Source organism: Oncorhynchus tshawytscha, linkage group LG03 (genome assembly GCF_018296145.1).
Source record: "Oncorhynchus tshawytscha isolate Ot180627B linkage group LG03, Otsh_v2.0, whole genome shotgun sequence".
Classification (NCBI taxonomy): Eukaryota; Metazoa; Chordata; class Actinopteri; order Salmoniformes; family Salmonidae; genus Oncorhynchus; species Oncorhynchus tshawytscha.
Window position 1 is genome coordinate 20,974,136 of NC_056431.1, and position 22,132 is coordinate 20,996,267.

Sequence of the window (22,132 nt, forward strand, 5' to 3'; positions counted from 1 at the left end):
CCAGTGAGGTGAGATAAGGTAGGGCTTTACCTAGCAAAGACTTATAGATGACATGGAGCCAGTGGGTTTGGCAACAAATATGAAGCGAGGGCCAGCCAACGAGAGCATACAGGTCGCAGTGGTTGGTCGTATATGGGGCTTGGGTGACAAAACGGATGGCACTGTGATAGACTACATCTAATTTGCTGAGTAGAGTGTTGAAGGTTATTTTGTAAATGACTTCGCCGATGTCAAGGATCGGTAGGATAGTCAGTTTTACGAGGGTGTTTGGCAGCATGAGTGAAGGATGCTTTGTTGCGAAATAGGAAGCCGATTCTAGATTTAATTTTGGATTGGAGATGCTTAATGTGAGTCTGGAAGGAGAGTTTACAGTCTAACCAGACACCTATGTATTTGTAGTTGTCCACATATTCTAAGTCAGAAACGTCCAGAGTAGTGATGCTAGACAAGCGGGCGCGGGCAGCAATCAGTTGAAGAGCATGCATTTAGTTTTGCTTGCATTTAAGAGCAGTTGGAGGCCACGGAAGTAGTTTTGTATGGAGTTGAAGCTCGTCTGGAGGTTAGTTAACACAGTGTCCAAAGAAGGGCGAGAAGTATACAGAATGGTGTCGTCTGTGTAGAGGTGGATCAGAGAATCACCAGCAGCAAGAGCGACATCATTAATGTATACAAATAAAAGAGTCAGCCCGAGAATTGAATCCTGTGGCACCCCCATAGAGACTGCCAGAGGTCCGGACAACAGGCCCTCTGATTTGACACACTAAACTCTATCTGAGAAGTAGTTGGTGAACCAGGCGAGGCAGTCATTTGAGAAACCAAGGCTGTTGAGTCTGCAGATAAGAATGCGGTGATTGACAGTCGAAAGCCTTGGCCAGGTCAATGAATACGGCTGCACAGTAATGTCTAAATTAACTACGCAACCAATCCCAGTCGAGGCGAGCGATGGCTTCTCCACTGTTGCATGTGTTGCTTCTTTTATTTCTAAGACCAAACATCCTGTTTCCAGACAAAGATAAAAGTAGACCTACTTAAGGGAGGAGGGGTGAGAGGGTAGACAGTTGAAGGGATGGGGGGGAATGGCTGGATCTAGGACCCAGACGCTTTTGTGACCGAGCTTAAACAACGTTAAAAACAGACGGCGGGACCTGGAACGCGGTCAGAGATGGGCTGTGGCCCAAGCAGACAGGCGGGAGTTGAGCTGGAGGAGAATGGCAGGGGAGGAAATAGGAGACAGCTTAGTAATGAACCCAAGCAGTTAATGGGAGAACCATTTCCACAGCCCACCTCCACAGTCCACACATATACCATCGGATGTCAGTTGTTCTTTGTATTCTCCATCTGTATTTAGCTTTGGATGTTTTTCTTTCTTTCAGTACACCTACAGCTACCAGAGATATCTCTCGGTTTCACAGCATGATTGGTCTGGGCTATTCACTTGTTTGTGTTCAGACAATATAACAATTAGGCACCGCTGACAGTTCTCTGCTTTGGCACTCTCACCTACACTTACTGTGGGGTTAAGTGGGATATGTTTAAGTGCACTTAAACAGAGGGTCAACAGTGGCCTCTCAGGTTGACAGCTTTAACAAAAACCCACAATAATTTGATACAACCGAACCTTGAGGGCTTGGTAGCTGTAAATGACACTGGATACAATGGTGAGCACTACTCTAAGACACAGCTGAAAAGGCAAAGGTTGAACACAGTGCTCTATCTCAGCTTTATAGGGGCATTCGGGTCAACTCCTTTACAGGGGCTGTATGGCCTGGATCAGGTTTCCTGTTGCCTTTAGCCTCCCCTGTCAGCTGTCCTGATGGGCCCAAATAAAAAGGCCACCACAACAACTGCGTGGGTAAACTCTCCCACATGCAGATAAATATTTGTGTAAGGGGATACCCTCCACTTTACGTCTGACCCCAATAAATTGCAGCTGTGACCTCTGACCTCCTCTGTCTGTGTCAAGACCTGAGGTTCCATCCTCCTTCGACCACAGGATATTGGGAATCTACCAGGGGAAAAAAATAAAAAGGTTTCTTTCAGAATATCCAAAAATGTTTTACTCACAGCACAATTGACCATTATAGATGGCTGACTTAGCATAGCACAATGGCAACTGAATACAATGATGAATGCAGTTCATAAAGCTGACAAAACACTGAGATGCAACCAGATCCATTTCACAATGACCACAAAATGTTGATGAGGGGGCTACTCATTTTACTATTGGGACGGTTGTTACAAAGACATAATTAAAGATGGAAATGTATTGTGCAGGGCAGAACATGCTGCTGACAGTCTGACTGGTCTGGGAGGTTTAGTCTGTAAAAGTATCTCCATGTAGCTATAATAGACATAAAACAGCTGTCTGATTCAGAGAATGATACTGTAGCAAGTCAGGGTCTGGAAGAGGCATAATCTCTGCATGCCCTGGCATGTATCTAGGGGGTTTCTGATGAAGCATTCATTATAAACTCTTTGTTTACCAAGTAGGCTACACTATGTCTTACTGATGGAAATACGCCTCGGAATTTAACTGAAATAGTGGGAACTGCTGAAATATATATATTACATATAACAAGAGACATTCACTCTCTACACCTATGCAGATGCCTCTTTCTCTCGCGCGCGCGCATGCGCACACACACACACGCACACACACGCACGCACACACACACACGCACGCACACACACATACACAGAGCCTCCTCAACTGATGTTATCAACACACACTACATACTTTTCACTTAGAGTATGTAGTGCCATCTAGTGGTTTCTTATTTAACTCACCCCACCTGACAAGAGGTAGACTATTGGAAAACAAATTAATAATTCAGAAATAATTAGAAATGCCCTCTGTCAACCTAGACTCAAGGGTAGACATAACATAGTAAAGATAAATTAGGGATACTCCAATTAGTATGATATTTTAGGTTTCGTATGGTATGTATACATTTGTGGATGTCCATCATCAATTTTGTATGATATGTTACGAATTACAATTCGTACAATATGTTACGAATGTGGACACCCCTTCAAATTAGTGGATTAGACTATTTCAGCCACACCCATTGCTGACAAGTGTATAAGATCGAGCACACAGCCATGCAATATCCATAGACAAACATTGGCAGTAGAACAGCCCTACTGAAGAGCTCAGTGACTTTCAACGTGGCACCGTCATAGGATTGCACCTTTCCAACAAGTCAGTTCGTCAAATTTCTGCCCTGCTAGAGCTGCCCCGGTCAACTGCAAGCTGTTATTGTCAAGTGGAAATGTCTAGGAGCAACAAAGGCTCAGCCGTGAAGTGGTAGGCCACACAAGCTCAGAGAACGGGACCGCTGAGTGCTGAAGCGTGTAGACAAAAATCATCTGTTCTCGGGTTGCAACACTCACTACCGAGTTCCAAACTGCCCCTGGAAGCAATGTCAGCACAATAACTGTACGTCGGGAGCCTCATGAAATGGGTTTCCAGGCCGAGCAGCCGCACACAAGCCTAAGATCACCATGCGCAATGCCAAGCATCGGCTGGAGTGGTGTAAAGCTTGCCACCATTGGACTCTGGAGCAGTGGAAACGCGTTCTCTGGAGGGATGAATCATACTTCACCATCTGGCATTCCGACGGACGAATCTAGGTTTGGCAGATGCCAGGAGAACTCTAGCTGCCCAAATGCATAGTGCCAACTGTATGGTCTGTGGATGTTTTTCATGGTTCGGGCTAGGCCCCTTAGTCCCAGCCAAGGGAAATTTTAACACTACAGCATACAATGACATTATAAACGATTCTGTGCTTCCAACTTTTTGGCAACAGTTTGGGGAAGACCCTTTCCTGTTTCAGCATGACAATTCCTCTGTGCACAAAGCGGGGTCCATACAGAAATCATTGGTCGAGATTGGTGTGGAAGAACTTGACTGGCCTGTCAGTCTGTTAAGCCCTGACCTTAACCTCATCGAACTTACTTTGGGATGAATTGGAACGACGACTGTGAGCCAGGCATAATCGCCCAACATCAATGCCCAACCTCACTTATGTTCCAACATCTAGTGGAAAGCCTTCCCAGAAGAGTGGAAGCTGTTATAGCAGCAAAGGGGGCACCAACTCCATATTAATTGAGGCTATATACAGTGTACAGGGGGTACCGTTTCCGAGTCCATGTGCGGAGGTACGGGTTAGTCGAGGTAATTGGTGCATGTAGGTAGGGATAAAGTGAATATGCATAGATAATAAACAGCGAGTAGCAGCAGTGTAAAAACAAATGGGGGGGTGTCAAATTAAATAGGGTTGCTGATTAATTGTTCAGCAGTCTTGTGGTTTGGGGGTAGAAGCTGTTAAAGAGCCTTTTGGTCCTAGACTTGGCGCTCTGGTACCACTTGCCGTGCAGGAGCAGAGAGAACAGTCTATGTCTTGGGTGACTGGAGTCGTTGACAATTTGTTGGTCTTTCCTCTGACACAGCCTAGTATATAGGTCCTGGATGGCAGGAGGCTTGGCCCAAGTGATGTACTGGGCCTTACACACTACCCTCTGTAGCGCCTTACGGTCAGAGGCCGAGCAGTTGCCACACCAGGCAGTGATGCAACTGGTCAGGATGCTCTCGATGAATCTGGGGACCGATGCCAAATCTTATAGAGAGGGGAAAGGTGTTGTCATGCCCTCTTCACAACTCTCAGTGTGTTTGGACCTTGATAGTTCGTTGGTGATGTGGACTGGCGACCCTCTCCACTACAGCCCCATCGATATTAACGGGGGCCTGTTCGGCAAGCCTTTTCCTGTAGTCCACAATCAAATCCTTTGTCTTGCTCACATTGGGTGAGAGTTTGATGTCTTGGCACTACACTGCCAGGTCTCTGACCTCCTCCCTATAGGTCGTCTCATCAATTTTGGTAATCAGGTCAACCACTGTTGTGTAGTCAGCAAACGTAATAATGGTGTTGGTGTCGTGTTTGGCCACGCAGTCGTGGTTGAACAGGGAGTATAGGAGGGGACTAAGAGCACACCCCTGAGGGGCCCCAGTGTTGAGGATCAGCGTGGCAGACGTGTTGTTGCCTACCCTCACCACCTGGGGGCGGCCCGTCAGGAAGTCCAGGAACCAGTTGCAGAAGGAGGTGTTTAGTCCCAGGGTCCTTAGCTTAGTGATGAGCTTTGTGGGCACTATGGTGTTGAACGCTGAGCTGTAGTCAATGAACAGCATTCTCACATAGGTGTTATTTTTGTCCAGGTGGGAAAGGGCAGTGTGGAGTGTGATTGAGATTGTGTCATCTGTGGATCTGTTGGGGTGGTATGCGAATTGGAGTGGGTCTAGTGTATCCGGGATGATGGTGTTGATGTGAGCCATGGCCAACCTTTCAAAGCACTTCATGGCTACCGTTCATAGTGCTACGGGGTGGTAATCATTTAGGCAAGTTACCTTCGCTTCCTTGGGCACAGGGACTATGGTGGTTTGCTTGAAAAATGTACTGTAGGTATTACAGACTCTATCAGAGAGAGGTTGAAAATGTCAGTAAAGACACTTATAATAATAAATAATCATGGCCTCTAAACCTTCAAGCTGCATACTGGACCCTATTCCAACTAAACTACTGAAAGAGCTGCTTCCTGTGCTTGGCCCTCCTATGTTGAACATAATAAACGGCTCTCTGCCCACCAGATGTGTACCAAACTCACTAAAAGAAGTAGTAATAAGGACTCTTGAAAAAGCCAAACCTTGACCCAGAAAATATAAAAAAATATCGGCCTATATCGAATCTTCCATTCCTCTCAAAAATTTTAGAGAAAGCGGTTGCGCAGCAACTCACTGCCTACCTGAAGACAAACAATGTATACAAAATGCTTCAGTCTGGTTTTAGACCCCTTCACAGCACTGAGACTGCACTTGTGAAGGTGGTAAATGACCTTTTAATGGCATCAGACCGAGGCTCTGCATCTGTCCTCGTGCTCCTAGACCTTAGTGCTGCTTTTGATACCATCGATCACCACATTCTTTTGGAGAGATTGGAAACCCAAATTGGTCTACACGGACAAGTTCTGGCCTGGTTTACATCTTATCTGTCGGAAAGATATCAGTTTGTCTCTGTGAATGGTTTGTCCTCTGACAAATCAACTGTAAATTTCGGTGTTCCTCAAAGTTCCGTTTTAGGACCACTATTGTTTTCACTATATATTTTACCTCTTGGGGATGTCATTCGAAAATATAATGTTAACTTTCACTGCTATGCGGATGACACACTGCTGTACATTTCAATGAAACAAGGTGAATCCCCAAAATTGCCCTCTCTAGAATCCTGTGTTTCAGACATAAGGAAGTAGTTGGCTAAATACTTTCTACTTTTAAACTTGGACAAAACAGAGATGCTTGTTCTAGGTCCCAAGAAACAAAGAGATCTTCTGTTGAATCTGACAATTAATCTTGATGGTTGTACAGTCGTCTCAAATAAAACTGTGAAGGACCTCGATGTTATTCTGGACCCTGATCTCTCTTATGACGAACATATCAAGACTGTTTCAAAGACATCTTTTTTTCCATCTACGCAACATTGCAAAAATCAAAAACTTTCTGTCCAAAAATTATGCAAATTAATCCATGCTTTTGTTACTTCTAGGTTAGACTACTGCAATGCTCTACTTTCCGGCTACACGGATAAAGCACTAAATAAACATCAGTTAGTGCTAAATACGGCTGCTAGAATCCTGACTAGAACCAAAAAATTTGATCATATTACTCCAGTGCTAGCCTCCCTACATGGGCTTCCTATTAAGGCAAGGGCTGATTTCAAGGTTTTACTGCTAACCTACAAAGCATTACATGGGCTTGCTCCTACCTATCTTTCTGATTTGGTCCTGCTGTACATACCTACACGTACGCTACGGACACAAGACGCAGGCCTCCTAATTGTCCCTAGAATTTCTAAGCAAACAGCTGGAGGCAGGGCTTTCTCCTATAGAGCTCAATTTTAATGGAATGGTCTGCCTACCTATGTGAGAGACGCAGACTCGGTCTCAACCTTTAAGTCTTTACTGAAGACTCATCTCTTCAGTGGGTCATATGATTGAGTGTAGTCTGGCCCAGGAGTGTGAAGGTGAACGGAAAGGCTCTGGAGCAACGAACCGCCCTTGCTGTCTCTGCCTGGCCGGATCCCCTCTCTCCACTGGGATTATCTGCCTCTAGTCCTATTACAGGGGCTGAGTCACTGGCTTACTGATGCTCTTTCATGCCGTCCCTAGGAGGGGTGCGTCACTTGAGTGGGTTGAGTCAACGATGTGATCTTCCTGTCTGGGTTGGCGGCCCCCCCTTGGGTTGTGCCGTGGCGGAGATCTTTGTGGGCTATACTTGGCCTTGTCTCAGGATGGTAAATTGGTGGTTGAAGACATCCCTCTAGTGGTGTGGGGGCTGTGCTTTGGCAAAGTGGGTGGGTTTATATCCTTCCTGTTTGGCCCTGTCTGGGGGTATCATCGGATGCGGCCACAGTGTCTCCTGACCCCTCCTGTCTCAGCCTCCAGTATTTATGCTGCAGTAGTTTATGTGTCGGGGAGCTAAGGTCAGTTTGTTATATCTGGAGTACTTCTCCTGTCTTATCCGGTGTCCTGTGTGAATTTAAGTATGCTCTCTCTAATTCTCTCTTTCTCTCTTTCTCTCGGAGGACCTGAGCCCTAGGACCATGCCTCAGGACTACCTGGCATGATGACTCCTTGCTGTCCCCAGTCCACCTGGGCGTGCTACTGCTCCAGTTTCAACTCTTCTGCCTGCGGCTATGGAATCCTGACCTGTTCACCGGACGTGCTACCTGTCCCAGACCTGCTGTTTTCAACTCTCTAGAGACAGCAGGAGTGTAGAGATACTCTTAATGATCGGCTATGAAAAGCCAACTGACATTTACTCCTGAGGTGCTGACTTGCTGCACCCTCGACAACTACTGTGATTATTATTATTTGACCATGCTGGTCATTTATGAACATTTGTGTCATGCCCTGGCCATAGAGAAGCTTTTTGTTCTCTATTTTGGTTTGGCCAGGGTGTGACTAGGGTGGGCGTTCTATGTTCTTTTTTCTATGTTTTTGTATTTCTTTGTTTTTGGCCGGGTATGGTTCTCAATCAGGGACAGCTGTCTGTCGTTGTCTCTGATTGAGAACCATACTTAGGTAGGTACTTTCTGTTTAGTGTGTTTTGCACCTGACAGAGCTGTTTCGGTTGTTCTTTTGTTACTTGTTATATTTAGTGTTCAGTTTAATAAATAACATGAACATGTACCACACTGCACCTTGGTCCTCACCTTCATCCCACGACAGCCATTACAATTTGAACATCTTGGCCATGTTCTGTTACAATCTCCACCCAGCACAGCCAGAAGAGGACTGGCCACCCCTCATAGCCTCATTCCTCTAGCTTTCTTCCTAGGTTTTAGCCTTTCTAGGGAGTTTTTCCTAGCCACCGTGCTTCTACACATGCATTGCTTACTGTTTGAGGTTTTAGGCTGCGTTTCTGTACAGCACTATGAGATATCAGCTGATGTACAAAGGGCTTTATTAATACACTTGATTTGATTTTGATTTGCCAGTTGGTCCGCGCATGCTTTGAGTACACATCCTGGTAATCCATTTGGCCCTGCGGCTTTGGGAATGTTGACCCGTTTAAAAGTTCTTGCTCACATTGGCTACCGAGAGCGTGATCACACAGTTGTCCTGAACAGCTGGTGCTCTCATGCATGCTTCAGTGTTGCTTGCCTCGAAGCGAGCATAAAAAAGGCATTTAGCTTCGTCTGGTAGGCTCGCGTCACTGGGCAGCTTGCGGTTGTGTTTCCCTTTGTAGTCCGTAATAGTTGTCAAGTACTGCCACATCCGAGGAGAGTCAGAGCCAGTGTAGTAGGATTCAATCTTAATCCTGTAAGTAATTAGCTAAAAAGCAAAAGTTGTCCATGATGAGATTCAAATAAGCAACCTTCAGGTTGCTAGACTTTCATGTTATAAGCCCACCAATCCACCCCGACTAAGTAACCTTCTGTAACCATAACAAACGTAACATATCATACTAGTTTCATTTGAGTGTTCCGGATTTACATTGTTACGTCTAGTGTACGAGACTAGGCTGCCTCTGTCTACACATCCTGACTGTGTAAATTACCATATTCTTTTCTATTCTGTTACTCATAACAATACAGTGATCAAACACATTTGTGAACAGAAAAACACTGTAGATTTAATCAAATATTCTAAGAAGCTACACTAAAGTTTACACATTCGAAAACTACCCTTCAGGATAGAAAGTCTACCAAGCACAGGCCGCGTTATTTCATTTGCCTCCAAATTACTTAGTCAGTCTTTACTCATATGACAGGTCCTTACATTTGAGGGTTGATATTGGCATTCAGAGCGCACATTGTTCCTCGGTTGCTAGGAAGTTCCTGTTTCTCTTTTTTCTTTTAGCGGAGTCTCCTGCTGTTCTCAGACCTTTTGTATATTCTTTATGTAAAGTATCCAGACCCTGGTCACTTTGCAACCACTTTTACTGTATTAATACTTTCTTCCTGTGTTGTCAGTGCAAGCTGAACCAGTGGCGGTTCTGTGTGTGTGTGTGTGTGTGGGGGGGGGCAGTTTCAGGACTGTGATATCACAATGACCTCTAACAGTTACTTGGATCCTTCAACATTAGTTTATTTTAATAAAAAGTGGTAATTGACCTTTTAATTGCATCAGACCGAGGCTCTGCATCTGTCCTCGTGCTCCTAGACCTTAGTGCTGCTTTTGATACGAAGTTCTGCCAGCCTGAACTTGGCCACCATAAGAAGCAAAGGTTTTGTCCGTCCTCATTATTCACATCAGGTTGACCCATGGAACTTGAAGCTGCCTGATTTCTCTCCTAAACTCTACACATCTCTGAGTGTCCCTCGAAGGAAGAAGACAAAAAATACACACCAACCTTTACTGACACTTGCCTCCAGTGAGACAGCCTTGTGGACAGATTTACCCCAAACATTCTAATTCCTGAGTTTGACCAGAATAAAAAAAAGCACTGCCAAAGTTCAGCACATCATGCAGACCTGGCTCTTCAGAATCCAAGCTGATGTTCGTTAAAACAGGGAAATACTTTCCTGTGGCCTACAAGAACCCCAAACCACATAACTTTAGACCGGTATGGTGCTGGAACATAACATAACACCTTCCTTACATGTTCTTTGTGATTTCCATGATTTGTGCAAAATACTGGTACTAAATTCTTACTGTGTATGATTCTAACACAAGATGGCGACAAATATGTTGAAAAACGTTTTGCCCTGAAACATTTCCTTTCAGCTTGCTGATGACATGCCAAATATAGTTACTGCAGCTGAAAGTGATTCTGGTCACTTGAACTTCAAATCTCAGCACCTGAGTATAAGTAAGTCAGCTTTCCTGAATATTGGTGCGTAGCCACCGCTCTATTACTGTAATCAGACAATTTCCTAAGCATCATCCATTTTGTGCTTACTCATGACATAAGCAGTCCATGGCCTTTTATCAAAACTATGCCTACATTACACAGCAAACTCAGCAATATCCGGCCAACTGTGACACTGGTTTCCATTCTACTCCAGTTAGGCTGACCAGATCGGACACAGACACTTATAAGGGAACCTTCGGGGAAGATGGACACCTAGATGGGAGGCCAGGCCCACACTCCCTAAATTGCCCTGGCCCCCAAAACCTGCCTCCTACACTGTGAGTGGGCTGGTTTATGCCCAGCCTGGCTATAGGCCCCACACCATTTTAATTCAATGCTTTCATGCTACTTTAGGCCAGTAGCGTGAGTGTTGAATTGGTGAGTTACCAAGCTATTATGCCGTTTAACCCAAAAGTGCTAAAACAAAACCATTTCCCCACCCGCCACTGTTTTGGTAAAAGGCTTAGGGCTGGAGAAATGTAACCACTCAAATTCATAGGCAGAGATATTGACGCAAAGATTGACCACCCATTTAATCAACATTATTGTTTTAACTACATGTTAAGGCTATACAGTTTAGGATCATCTTTCCACCATTAAAAAGCCTAGAGCATAAGGCAAACCCATAATACATATAGTATCTTCTGCTTCAAGTTTAAATATACATTTTCTTAAATATTGTCTTCTTCTCAGAGACACAGGCACATAAGCGCTGAGTGTACAGTGCTTTCATGGACAGAGTAGAGGAATAGATCTCCAGCTCTTGGAAAACTGGCTGACACTTTGACCTCCTAAATCGTCTATGGAGTCCACAGCTGTGCAGTGATATGTGCATCGGTTCCCCTAAAATTTCCAGTGTGTTAAGCCAGACAATATGTTCTAATCTGGGTGTGTGAAAGACATGGCTGAAATACGAAATACTTGCATTCACAGAAAGAAATCTTGTAGGCTATAGCCTAATTAAAATACCTCAAGGTATCATGAAAATACAATAGTTCATTGCATAACAATTGCCCTTGCCATGACTCTTTTTGAAATATGTCAGTTTTTTTTATATAGGCCTAATAAACCATTGTGTGTGTATAAATCTATTCTCTCAGACAATAGGCAACAAAGATAATCCCAGTAACTGAAAAATGTAAACAAAGTGTGTCATTACAATGCCATTGAAACTTGTCTCTAAAATGTCGGCCTATATGCAATTAAAGTTCACAATTGGAGAGTAGCTAATCTCAGTTAATCCAGAACAAAAGTCATGAGTAATTGGTCAGAGGCTCGATTAAATTCTGAGTCCATACATGAGGGAGGGAGAAGGGAACAAAGAGCTCCACCCTCTCTCTTTTCTAGTTAGGGGCAAGTCTATGGGCCAAATGCTCCCTCCCCTTTCCGAAATTCTGAAGCACCAGAATTAATGCTGCTCATTATCTCACACTTCCCGTTGTATCATGACAAATTAGTCTACGATTTATGTTAACGTAGTCTGTCCACGAGAGATTAGAGAGCAGCCACACTCATTTCAGAAACTGGAACCGAATTATTGCAAATGTTTGTTCATGTTACTAGCGATTACAAGCACATTCCTATTGCTAAACATGCCCCACATTTGTAGGCTATATAAAAGTTCACATTCGAGAAAAAGGTGATGTATATTTAGAAGTTGTAGCCTACACATTGTATTCCTGACCTGGGGGTGTCAGATCTTGCCAAGGAGATGTCAGAGGAGGGTAGCGTGTGGGCCCACCTGATCAATCTATCACGAACACCAAGTGGGACATACCTCCGACCCGCTGGACACTGAGGTGGAGGAGGTTCTAACCGAGACGCCCGCTCGATGTCCGCGTCCACCTCCCACCCCACCGGTGCCACCAGACAAGAGGCTGGAAGTCTGGGTGTGGGATCATTGGGCCGCTCCTCGGTATCTAGACGGGACAGAGCGTCGGCCTTCACGTTACGGGAACCTGATCTGTAGGAGACAGTGAAGCCAAATCTGGTAAAAAATATCGCCCACCTTGCCTGACGAGGATTAAGTCTCCTCGCCGCCCGGATGTACTCCCGGTTACGGTGGTCAGTCCAGATGAGAAAAGAGAGTTTCACCCCCTCAAGCCAATGTCTCCACACTTTCAGAGCTTTGACCCCAGCCAGCAACTCCCGATCCCCCACATCATAGTTTCGCTCCGCCGGACTGAGCTTCCTCCAAAAGAAAGCGCAGGGGCAAAGCTTCGGGGGCATGCCCGAGCGCTGTGATAGCACAGCTCCAACACCAACCTCGGACGTGTCCACCTCCACTATGAATGGCAAAGAGGGGTCCGGATGCGCCAATACGGGAGCGTCGGTAAACAACGCCTTCAGACGACTAAAAGCTCTGTCCGCCTCCGCCGACCACCGCAAACGCACCCCCCTTCAGCAGTGAGGTAATGGCAGCAGCTACCTGCCTGCATTGCTGCCCGGATAAACCTCCGGTAGTAATTGGCAAACCCTAAAAACCTCTGCACCTCCTTTACCGTGATCGGAGTCGGCCAATTACGCATGGCAGCAATGCGGTTACACTCCATCCCCACCCCAGATGTGGAAATGCGATACCCCAGGAAAGAGACGACTTGTTTGGAGAACACGCATTTCTCGGCCTTGACATACAGGTCATGCTCCAAGAGTCGCCCAAGTACCTGCACCAGAGACACATGCGCGGCGCATGTAGCGGAATAGATCAGTATGTCATCGCTGTAAAGCACTACACCCTGCCCGTGCAGGTCCCTGAGAATCTCGTCAACAAAGGATCGGAAGACGGCTGGAGCATTCTTTAACACATACAGCATGACAAGGTACTCATAATGGCCAGATGTGGTACTAAACGTGGTTTTCCACTCATCTCCATCCCGGATTCGCACCAAGTTATATGCGCTCCTAAGATCCAGTTTTGTGAAGAAGCGTGCTCCGTGGAATGACTCCACTGCCTTAGCGATGAGAGGTAACGGGTAACTGAACCCCACTGTGATGGTATTTAGACTTCTATAGTCAATGCACGGACGCAGACCTCCCTCCTTTTTCACAAAAAATAAACTTGAGGAGACAGGTGATGTGGAGGACCGAATGTACCCCTGTCCCAGAGATTCGGTAACGTATGCCTCCATAGCCACCATCTTCTCCTGTGACAAGGGATACACATGACTCCTGGGAAGTGCTGCGTTTACCTGGAGGTCTATCGAGCAATCCCCTCGTCGATGTGGTGGTAATAGGGTCGCTCTCTTTTTACAGAAGGCGATTGCCAAAACGGCATATTCGGGGGGGATGGACACGGTGGAGACCTGGTCTGGACTCTCCACCGTCGTTGCACCGATGGAAACTCCCACACACCTACCTGAGCACTCCTCTGACCACCCCTTAAGAGCCCCCTGTTTCCATGAAATTTTAGGATTGTGATAAACCAACCAGGGAATACCCAGCACCACTGAAAACGCAGGAGAATCAATGAGGAAGAGACTAATCCGCTCCTCATGACCCCCCTGCGTCACCATGTCCAGCGGAACCGTGGCCTCCCTGATCAACCCTGACTTATCTAGGGCATGCACGGGGAAGGGTTGGTCTATCTGCACCAAGGGAATCCCTAACTTACGCGCAAAACCGCGGTCCATAAAACTCCCCGCTGCGCCTGAATCGACTAGCGCCTTATGCTGGGAATGAGGGGAAAACACAGGAAAGGAAATCCACACATACATATGACCAACAGGGGGCTCTGGGTGAGCCGGGTGCTGACTCACCTGAGGTGTTCGAGTCGTGCTCTGCCTGCCCTCTCGTTTCCCAGATGAGCTCCTCCACCACCGGTCAGCAGTGTGTCCTCTCCGACAACAGCTGGTGCAGGAGGAGACTCCTCCTCCGGTGGCCCTACCAGCAGCACCCCCTAACTCCATGGGTGTCGGAGCAGGAGAGCTGGGAGGTGGAACGAACAGACCCTGATCAGGACTCCCGCAAGCAGCCAACAGGTTGCCCAGCCTGATGGACATGTCGATTAGCTGGTCCAGTGAAAGAGTGGTGTCCCAACAGGCTAGCTCCCTGCGGACGTCCTCCTGTAGGCTACACCTATAATGGTCCATCAGGGCCCTGTCATTCCACACCTGCGGCCAGGGTCCGGAACTCCAGCGCGAAATCTTGTGCGCTCCTCATCTCCTGCCTTAGGTGAAACAGCTGTTCACCCGCCGCTCTACCTTCTGGTGGGTGATCAAACACCACCCGGAAGTGGTGGGTGAACTCTGGGTAATGGCTCCCTAAAGACAGGAGACAGGAGACGAGGACCTTAACACTCTCCTCTCCTCGTTAACACTCTCCTCGCCAGGTAAAGCTCCAGCTGGAGCAGGAACCCCTTACACCCGGCAGCCGTTCCATCGTAGTCCCTCGGGAGAGCGAGCCGAATCCCGCTGGGGCCAGACACCGCCGGAGAAGGTGGTGGTGCAGGCTGGAGAGTGGCTGAAGACGAGGTAGGGAGGCCGCTCCTTTCCCGTCTCTCCATTCTCGCCAGCACCTGATCCATCGCTGTCCCCAAACGGTGTAATACCGCAGTTTGCTGTTGCACCCGCTCTTCCGGGATGGGCGTGTCCGCTGCTGCTGACTCATTTCATTGGTGCGGGATTCTGTCAGATCTCCCCAAGGAGATGTGGGTGTGGAGTCAGGCGCAGGAGAACCGAGTTCCAAAGAAAGGGCGTTTGATTTTAACAAGCTCAAAAGAAAAAACAACAGGACTCAGGGCTATAGAAGATACACTGGAAAAATCCCCACTCAGACACAGTCCAGGGAAAATCCCCCAGTAGAATAAGAGCAAAAGAAAACGCACCCCAACCTCACTGACAGTGAAAAATAATCTCGCACAAAACCCCAAAGGAAATGTCGAATTAAATCCCCCCCTAATTAACCAAAGTGAAACCAGGTGAACACAAAACAGACATAACCAAAAGAAAAGGAAAGGGGATCGGTGGCAGCTAGTAGGCCGGCAACGACGACCGCCGAGCACCGCCCGAACAGGGAGAGGAGCCACCTTCGGTGGAAGTCGTGACAGGAGGGTATATTACAAAGCAGCATCAACTTTTATAAGCAACCAGAAATAACTTGGTTTTATGGTTAATAAAAATATTTTTTTATTGGTTTGTTAAATCAATTAGACCATGCCCATGTCAAGCTCATCTTTCTACAAAATAAAAAGTTATCAGAATATTTAGACAAGTTAACTGGCTAACTCCGTAATCCTGTTTTGAAGTATACCCAGAGTTTCTAAACCTTGTTATAAACTGGGTGGTTCGAACCCTGAATGCCGATTGGCATACCATGGGTATGACAAAAAAAAAACTTTTTACTGTTGTAATTACGTTGGTAACTAGTTTATAAAAGCAATAAGGCACCTTGTGGTATATGGCCAATATATCACGGCTAATGGCTGAATCAAGGCACTCCGCAGGCCAGTAAACAAAAGGTCACTGGTTTGAATCCCCAAGCTGACTGGGTAAAATATCAATGTACCCTTGAGCTAGGCACTTAACCCTAATTGCTCCTTTAAATTGCTCTGGATAAGAGTGTCTACTAAACTGTACAAATGTAAGATGTTGTGCTTTAGAACAGCCCTTAGTTGTGGTATATTGGCCATATACCCCTCTGCACCAGACTATGGATATACTGACAAGATACATGTCCCTTTGCCCTAACAAAACAGTTGTCCACAAAGCAGCACGGAGGGCTGTCTAACTCCAACCTATCCTTTCTTTGAATTGGTGGATACATCTCATTATTGTAATATATTATTGTAATATTTGATTAGGGTCGTTGATGTCAACCGCCTGTAATCTAATGGAGAGAGATGCAATGCTACTAGCCTCATCATTGAGTATGCATAGCCATCTCGAGACAACTCCAATATAAAAAGTGTTTGTTTTTTCAAAGTTGCCGGGATGTCACGTGTCCTACTTATATCAGTACACTCATGACAACTTAAGCACTACAAAACTTCTATTTGATCAAATAAACCTCATAGCAAATAACCTCGTAGCAAATAAATCTTACATTTTTTGTTGTTGACTAAATTCGACACTCATTTACCTCCATACAAAACCTCCTTGCTTGGTGAGCGAAACAACGAAAAAACGCCACCTGCTGTATGTAGGGAGGCAGATTTTCCGCCGAGTTGGGCCTCTCTTTCTCTTCCTGTACTCACCAACATATCTTTCTGCGTTGAATATGTATGTGATATTATGTCCTGATGTGTTGAAATGTATTATGTATTTGCTAGTGATATTGAAACGAGTGAAGTATTGATTAGGCTATTGAGTGAGATATTTATTTAAATTGAGGAAATACCTGTTTATGTGCATTTTGGTTTATCCCAGTGTTAAGGGTTGTGCTATGCTTTTAACTTTATTAGCCTCAGGTGGCTCATTTTCGTGAAAACTTAGGCTGGAGTGGCATGTTGTCCCAGTTGGAGCTCTGCTAAACTCAACTGTGTGAGGAATTGTCGGCACTCTGCCTGCCTAAAATGAAGCTAACCTTCTGCACCTGTACATACATTCCACCATTTTCGGCATTTTGCCCGATTCTGTCTGACTCCTTCTTCGTAGCCCCCTGACAAGACGGTCAGTGCTATCGGGGATCCCTGAGACGTCCCTAACCCATACCTTCACAATTTTAAATGTTAAACTCCAATGAGTCGCTATTCATAAAAACTTAGGCTACCGTATTTATAATGAAATAAAATTACTATAACATGTATCATATATTATGAACATTATTTCAATAGATACCGGCGCAGGATTATAATTTATACAATTAATTCTGTGATTATTCTCATTATAAAATCAGTATGCGTGGGTTACATTTTGTACTATTGACCAATCATTTTGAAAGTAAACAGATAAGGACGCATCATGGGGCGGCGCTGTTTAGCGTGCAGTAAAATCCAAACCAAAGCACATGCGACACGAACACAGCAACAAAAAAAACGGTAAGTTAGGAATGTTTTTATAGTTCAATAAGTTGTTCATTTTAATACATTCGTATCACTAACTATTTTGTGATTTTTCTTTTACTATTTGTTTCTTTTACTTCGACTTTTTACGAATATAGGCTTACATAATGCTTGGCTTGCTATGTTATGTTAATAACCATTTGTAATGATTATGTTTAGACTTTGACCTAGCCTACTATCAGATACTTTTTATTTTAGGCATTGTTCATGTTGCATTGTATTGTGTAACGATAGTATAATAAATCTATTGGCTAGAATAATGACGTTACAGCAACAGGTGATGGGCGTGGTTTGAATGGATACATTATTGATGGACTTCTCCTTAAACCAATCGGTTGCTAGAACATGAGTGGAGTGTTCCACAAATTGCACTGCAGTATTCTTCTATGGAAATGAAACCGTATAGTAAAATAATAGAACGCTGCTGACCGCGCGACAGTCATCGGAAGCCCTGGATTGTGAGCATTGGAAAACATGTTACTGGACCTCGTGAACACAGATCCGCATATTCAGAGTGGATAGATGTAAGTGATGCCCTGCACGAAAAATGTCTGGCTGAACGGAACGGTTGTAGCCTATGATAAAGATTCATGCCCCAATTTGAGAGCCTGGTTTCACGTCAAGTGGCGTTACTGGCTGTCAGCATCTGTATGCCTATTGACTTTATATTCATTTACGCGCCTATCCTTGGAAATAGGTTTGTGCATTGCTGCCGCCTAAAATTCAAGTGTGTAGTTTACCTTGACAAACGTCCGGTATTTCTGCATGGTATTTTTAATTTGAGCCTATATAATTCGGGGTGTCTAGTGAATGTCATATGCTCTCAATAAGTGAATAACACATGGATAACTGATTTGATCACTTTTATGTCATCTATAGGTTTTCTGTGTCGATTTTTAAGTTTGTGGTAGACTTATATTTGTCTGATTTTTGCTTGGCTAAAGTAATATTTGTTTTGTTTTTAGGTCACTGCTGCAATCCAATTTGAATATAATCAGTGCCAATCATCGTTGTTGGAGAAGTGGACCATCCCTTTTATTCCACCTGTTGTTCCCCACATGAGAAAAGATGGGGAATAGATTATCTGAACCACAGACCTTCCTCTCGAGAATCCCCTTCTTTCAGTCGTTCCATATCGCCATTTTGGGACTGGACTCTGCAGGTAAAACGACTGTCCTGTACAGGTTGCAGTTCAATGAGTTTGTCAACACAGTGCCTACCAAAGGCTTCAACGCAGAAAAGGTCAATGTGTCTTTGGGCGGCCACAGGACGGTGACCTTCCATTTCTGGGACGTAGGTGGTCAAGAGAAGTTGCGTCCATTGTGGAAGTCCTACACACGCTGTACCGATGGAATTGTATTCGTGGTGGACTCTGTAGATGCCGAACGCATGGAGGAGGCTAAAACGGAGCTCCATAAGATCGCCAAGACCGGAGACAACCAGGGAGTGCCACTGCTGGTGGTGGCTAACAAGCAAGACCTGAGGCACTCTCTGAGCCTGGCGGAGATTGAAAAGGCACTAGCGTTGAAGGAACTGGGCCCTGGCACGCCTTGGCACCTGCAGCCCACCTGTGCCATCATAGGAGACGGACTGAAAGATGGCATGGAGAGACTCCATGACATGATCCTTAAACGGAGAAAGATGCTCCGCCAACAGACGAGAAAGAGATGATCAAGGAGGGAACTGAATCTCTTGTTTTAAATGAAGGACAAAATTAGATGTTCTCGCACCTGGGTGGATATAGGAATTCTCCCATAGGCTCGGCACACTGAGTTTTATCAGTCAATGTTAAACTGTAGGTTCTCGTGTCTCAGACAGCAAACTCTCTTGCTTCATCTTCAGTATTTGTTCCTTTTTAGTGGTTGAGAAAGCACTATGAAGGTAAAGGATTTGTGGTTTATGATTTTATATAGGAATTTAAGTTGTCGTTACAAAGAAGGGTTTTGATCCTTGGTAGTAGACCATTAGTAATGGCTACTTCAGAATTGAACACCAAAAATGACAAGTTTGATGAACAGAAAAAATAAGTCACTTTTCTTTACAAAGGTTAGTGGAAGGATAACAAACGTGGTCTTCCTCAAAGGGAACTTTTGAACCTTGTAAGCTACTTTTTAATGTTGTACCTTTTTTGTATTTTGTATTATTTTTTTTACAGTTTTCTTTCTTTCTCAAAAGGAAGGTACGGTCTTGCGCTTCTTGTCTGTCTAGTGTACCTCTGTCTGTTTGTTAATGCACTTTCGATTACTTTTTTGATGATGGAGTTTACAGCCTTGAGGTTTCCCAATAGAGCTTTTTACACAAAGAGTTTAGTTGCTTCAAAAGAAGCCAACTGTACTGGGTCCCTATTGACCACATGGACAATAGATGGGATTTGTGTTTCATCTTTTCATCTTTAATAAAGCCTCTTTACAGCACTGCTTTTGTTTTGTATGAAGGATATTGCTATTTGATTATTTGTCATTCTAATATTTTTTGAGAAGTTCTGCAGATCTGATAAACCTGATGTGATGTGTAAAACGTACAGTTGAAGTCGGAAGTTTACATACACTTAAGTTGGAGTCACTAAAACTCGTTTTTCAACCACTCCACAAAGTTTTGTTAACAAACTATAGTTTTGGCAAGTCCGTTAGGACATTTAATTTATGCATGACAAAATTATTTTTTTCAACAAGTGTTTACATACAGATTGTTTCACTTATAATTCACTGTATCACAATTCTAGTGGGTCAAAAGTTTACATACACTAAGTTGACTGTGCCTTTAAACAGCTTGGACATTTTCAGAAAATTATGTCATGGCTTTAGATGCTTCTGATAGGCTAATTGACATCATTTGAGTCAGTTGAAGGTGTACATGTGGATGTATTTCATGGGCTACCTTCAAACTCAGTGCCTCTTTGCTTGAGATCATGGGAAAATCAAAATAAATCAGCCAAGACCTCAGAAAACAATTGTAGACCTCCACAAGTCTGGTTCATCCTTGGGAGCAATTTCCAAATGCCTAAAGGTACCACATTCATCTGTACAAACAATAGTATGCAAGTATTAACATCATTGGACCACGCAGCCATCATACAGCTCAGGAAGGAGACACGTTCTGTCTCCTAGAGATGAATGTCATTTGGTGCGAAAAGTGCAAATCAATCCCAGAACAACAGCAAACGACCTTGTAAAGATGCTGGAGGAAACGGGTACAAAATTATCTATATCCACAGTAAAACGAGTCAACATAACCTGAAAGGCCGCTCAGCAAGGAAGAAGCCACTGCTCCAAAAACCGACATAAAAAAAAAAAAAAAATAGAACTGTTTGGCCATAATGACCATCGTTGTGTTTGGGGGAAAGGGGAGGCTTGCAAGCCGAAGAACATCCCAACCGTGAAGCACGGGGTGGCAGTATCATGTTGTGGGGGTGCTTTGCTGCAGGAGGGACTGGTGCACTTCACAAAATAGATGGCATCATGAGGAGGAAAATTATGTGGATATATTGAAACATCTCAAGACATCAGGAAGTTAAAGCTTGGTCGCAAATGGGTCTTCCAAATGGACAATGACCCCAAGTATACTTCCAAAGTTGTGGCAAAATGGCTTAAGGACAACAAAGTCAAGGTATTGGAGTGGCCATCACAAAGCCCTGACCTCAATCCTATAGAACATTTGTGGGCAGAACTGAAAAAGTGTGTGCGAGCAAGGAGGCCTACTAACCTGACTCAGTTACACCAGCTATGTCAGGAGGAATGGGGCAAAATTCACCCAACTTATTGTGGGAAGGTTGTGGAAGGCTACCCAAAGCGTTTGACCCAAGTTAAACAATTTAAAGGCAATGCTACCAAATACTAATTGAGTGTATGTAAACTTCTGACCCACTGGGAATGTGATGAAAGAAACAAAAGCTGAAATAATTAATTCTCTCTACTATTATTCTGACATTTCACATTCTTAAAATAAAGTGGTGATCCTAACTGACCTAAGACAGAGAATTTTTACTAGAATTAAATGTCAGGAATTGTGAAAAACTGCGTTTAAATGTATTTGGCTAAGGTGTATGTAAACTTCCGACTTCTACTGTATGTCTCCAGATTCTCATATTTGAAAGAAACTGAAGTAAATCAACAATGATTTTTGGTTGCTCATGCTCACTCTTTGTACCGATAGATAATGAATCTCCCTTATTTCTCTTTCTGAAAGTAAACAAGATGGATATGATTGAGGTGATGGTGAGTGTTAACTTGCAGTGTGATTATAGGGCCTGGAGTCCTTTTATGTTTTCTGGAGCCAAGAGGATCAGCAATGCAGTCAGGGCAGTCTACTCTGTGCATGCCAAGTCAGATGACATACCCTGTACAACCGGCTGGGGCTGGGGAGGCAGAGCATTTTTGTGATGGGGAGAGGCTGTTGTCACATAGCTCAGTGAAGTGATGCCTGTTGCTCACCCATCCCTTCAGAGCAATTGTAACCTTGTGCTGTAGAGCAACAGGGGGAGCAGCAGTTGACCTACTAAATATAGTCCTATATTTGCCCCTGTTATTCTGTTCTTTCCAATGCTCCACTTCGCTTTGTTAACGTGATGTATTTGACAAAATTATTAGATCTGTTTTTGTAATGGTCCTGTATGTTATAGATGCCATTTCACTGTCCTTTTCCCCCCAATTCAAATGATATTAGTAATGTTAAACCTACACCACATTTTACAACGTCTCTCTTTGATTGATATGCATCAGGTTTTATAG

The 22,132-nt window shown here is 44.5% G+C and overlaps 1 protein-coding gene across 3 annotated transcripts; it reads left to right on the forward strand.

Moving 5' to 3' along the window:
- Nucleotides 1–17,243: 17,243 nt before the first annotated feature.
- Nucleotides 17,244–19,819, forward strand: LOC112230040 (ADP-ribosylation factor-like protein 4A). Of its 3 annotated transcripts, none has more exons than XM_024396272.2 (2): nucleotides 17,244–17,381; nucleotides 18,371–19,819. In XM_024396272.2, exon 2 carries the CDS (start codon nucleotides 18,474–18,476, stop codon nucleotides 19,074–19,076), a length of 603 nt encoding a protein of 200 aa, XP_024252040.1. In that variant the 5' UTR covers nucleotides 17,244–17,381; nucleotides 18,371–18,473; the 3' UTR covers nucleotides 19,077–19,819. The 3 variants fall into 3 exon arrangements, with proteins under 3 accessions (XP_024252040.1, XP_024252039.1, XP_042167978.1); XM_024396271.2 differs by lacking the exon at nucleotides 17,244–17,381 and adding an exon at nucleotides 17,714–17,929; XM_042312044.1 differs by lacking the exon at nucleotides 17,244–17,381 and adding an exon at nucleotides 17,954–18,102.
- The last annotated feature ends 2,313 nt before the right edge of the window (nucleotides 19,820–22,132 follow it).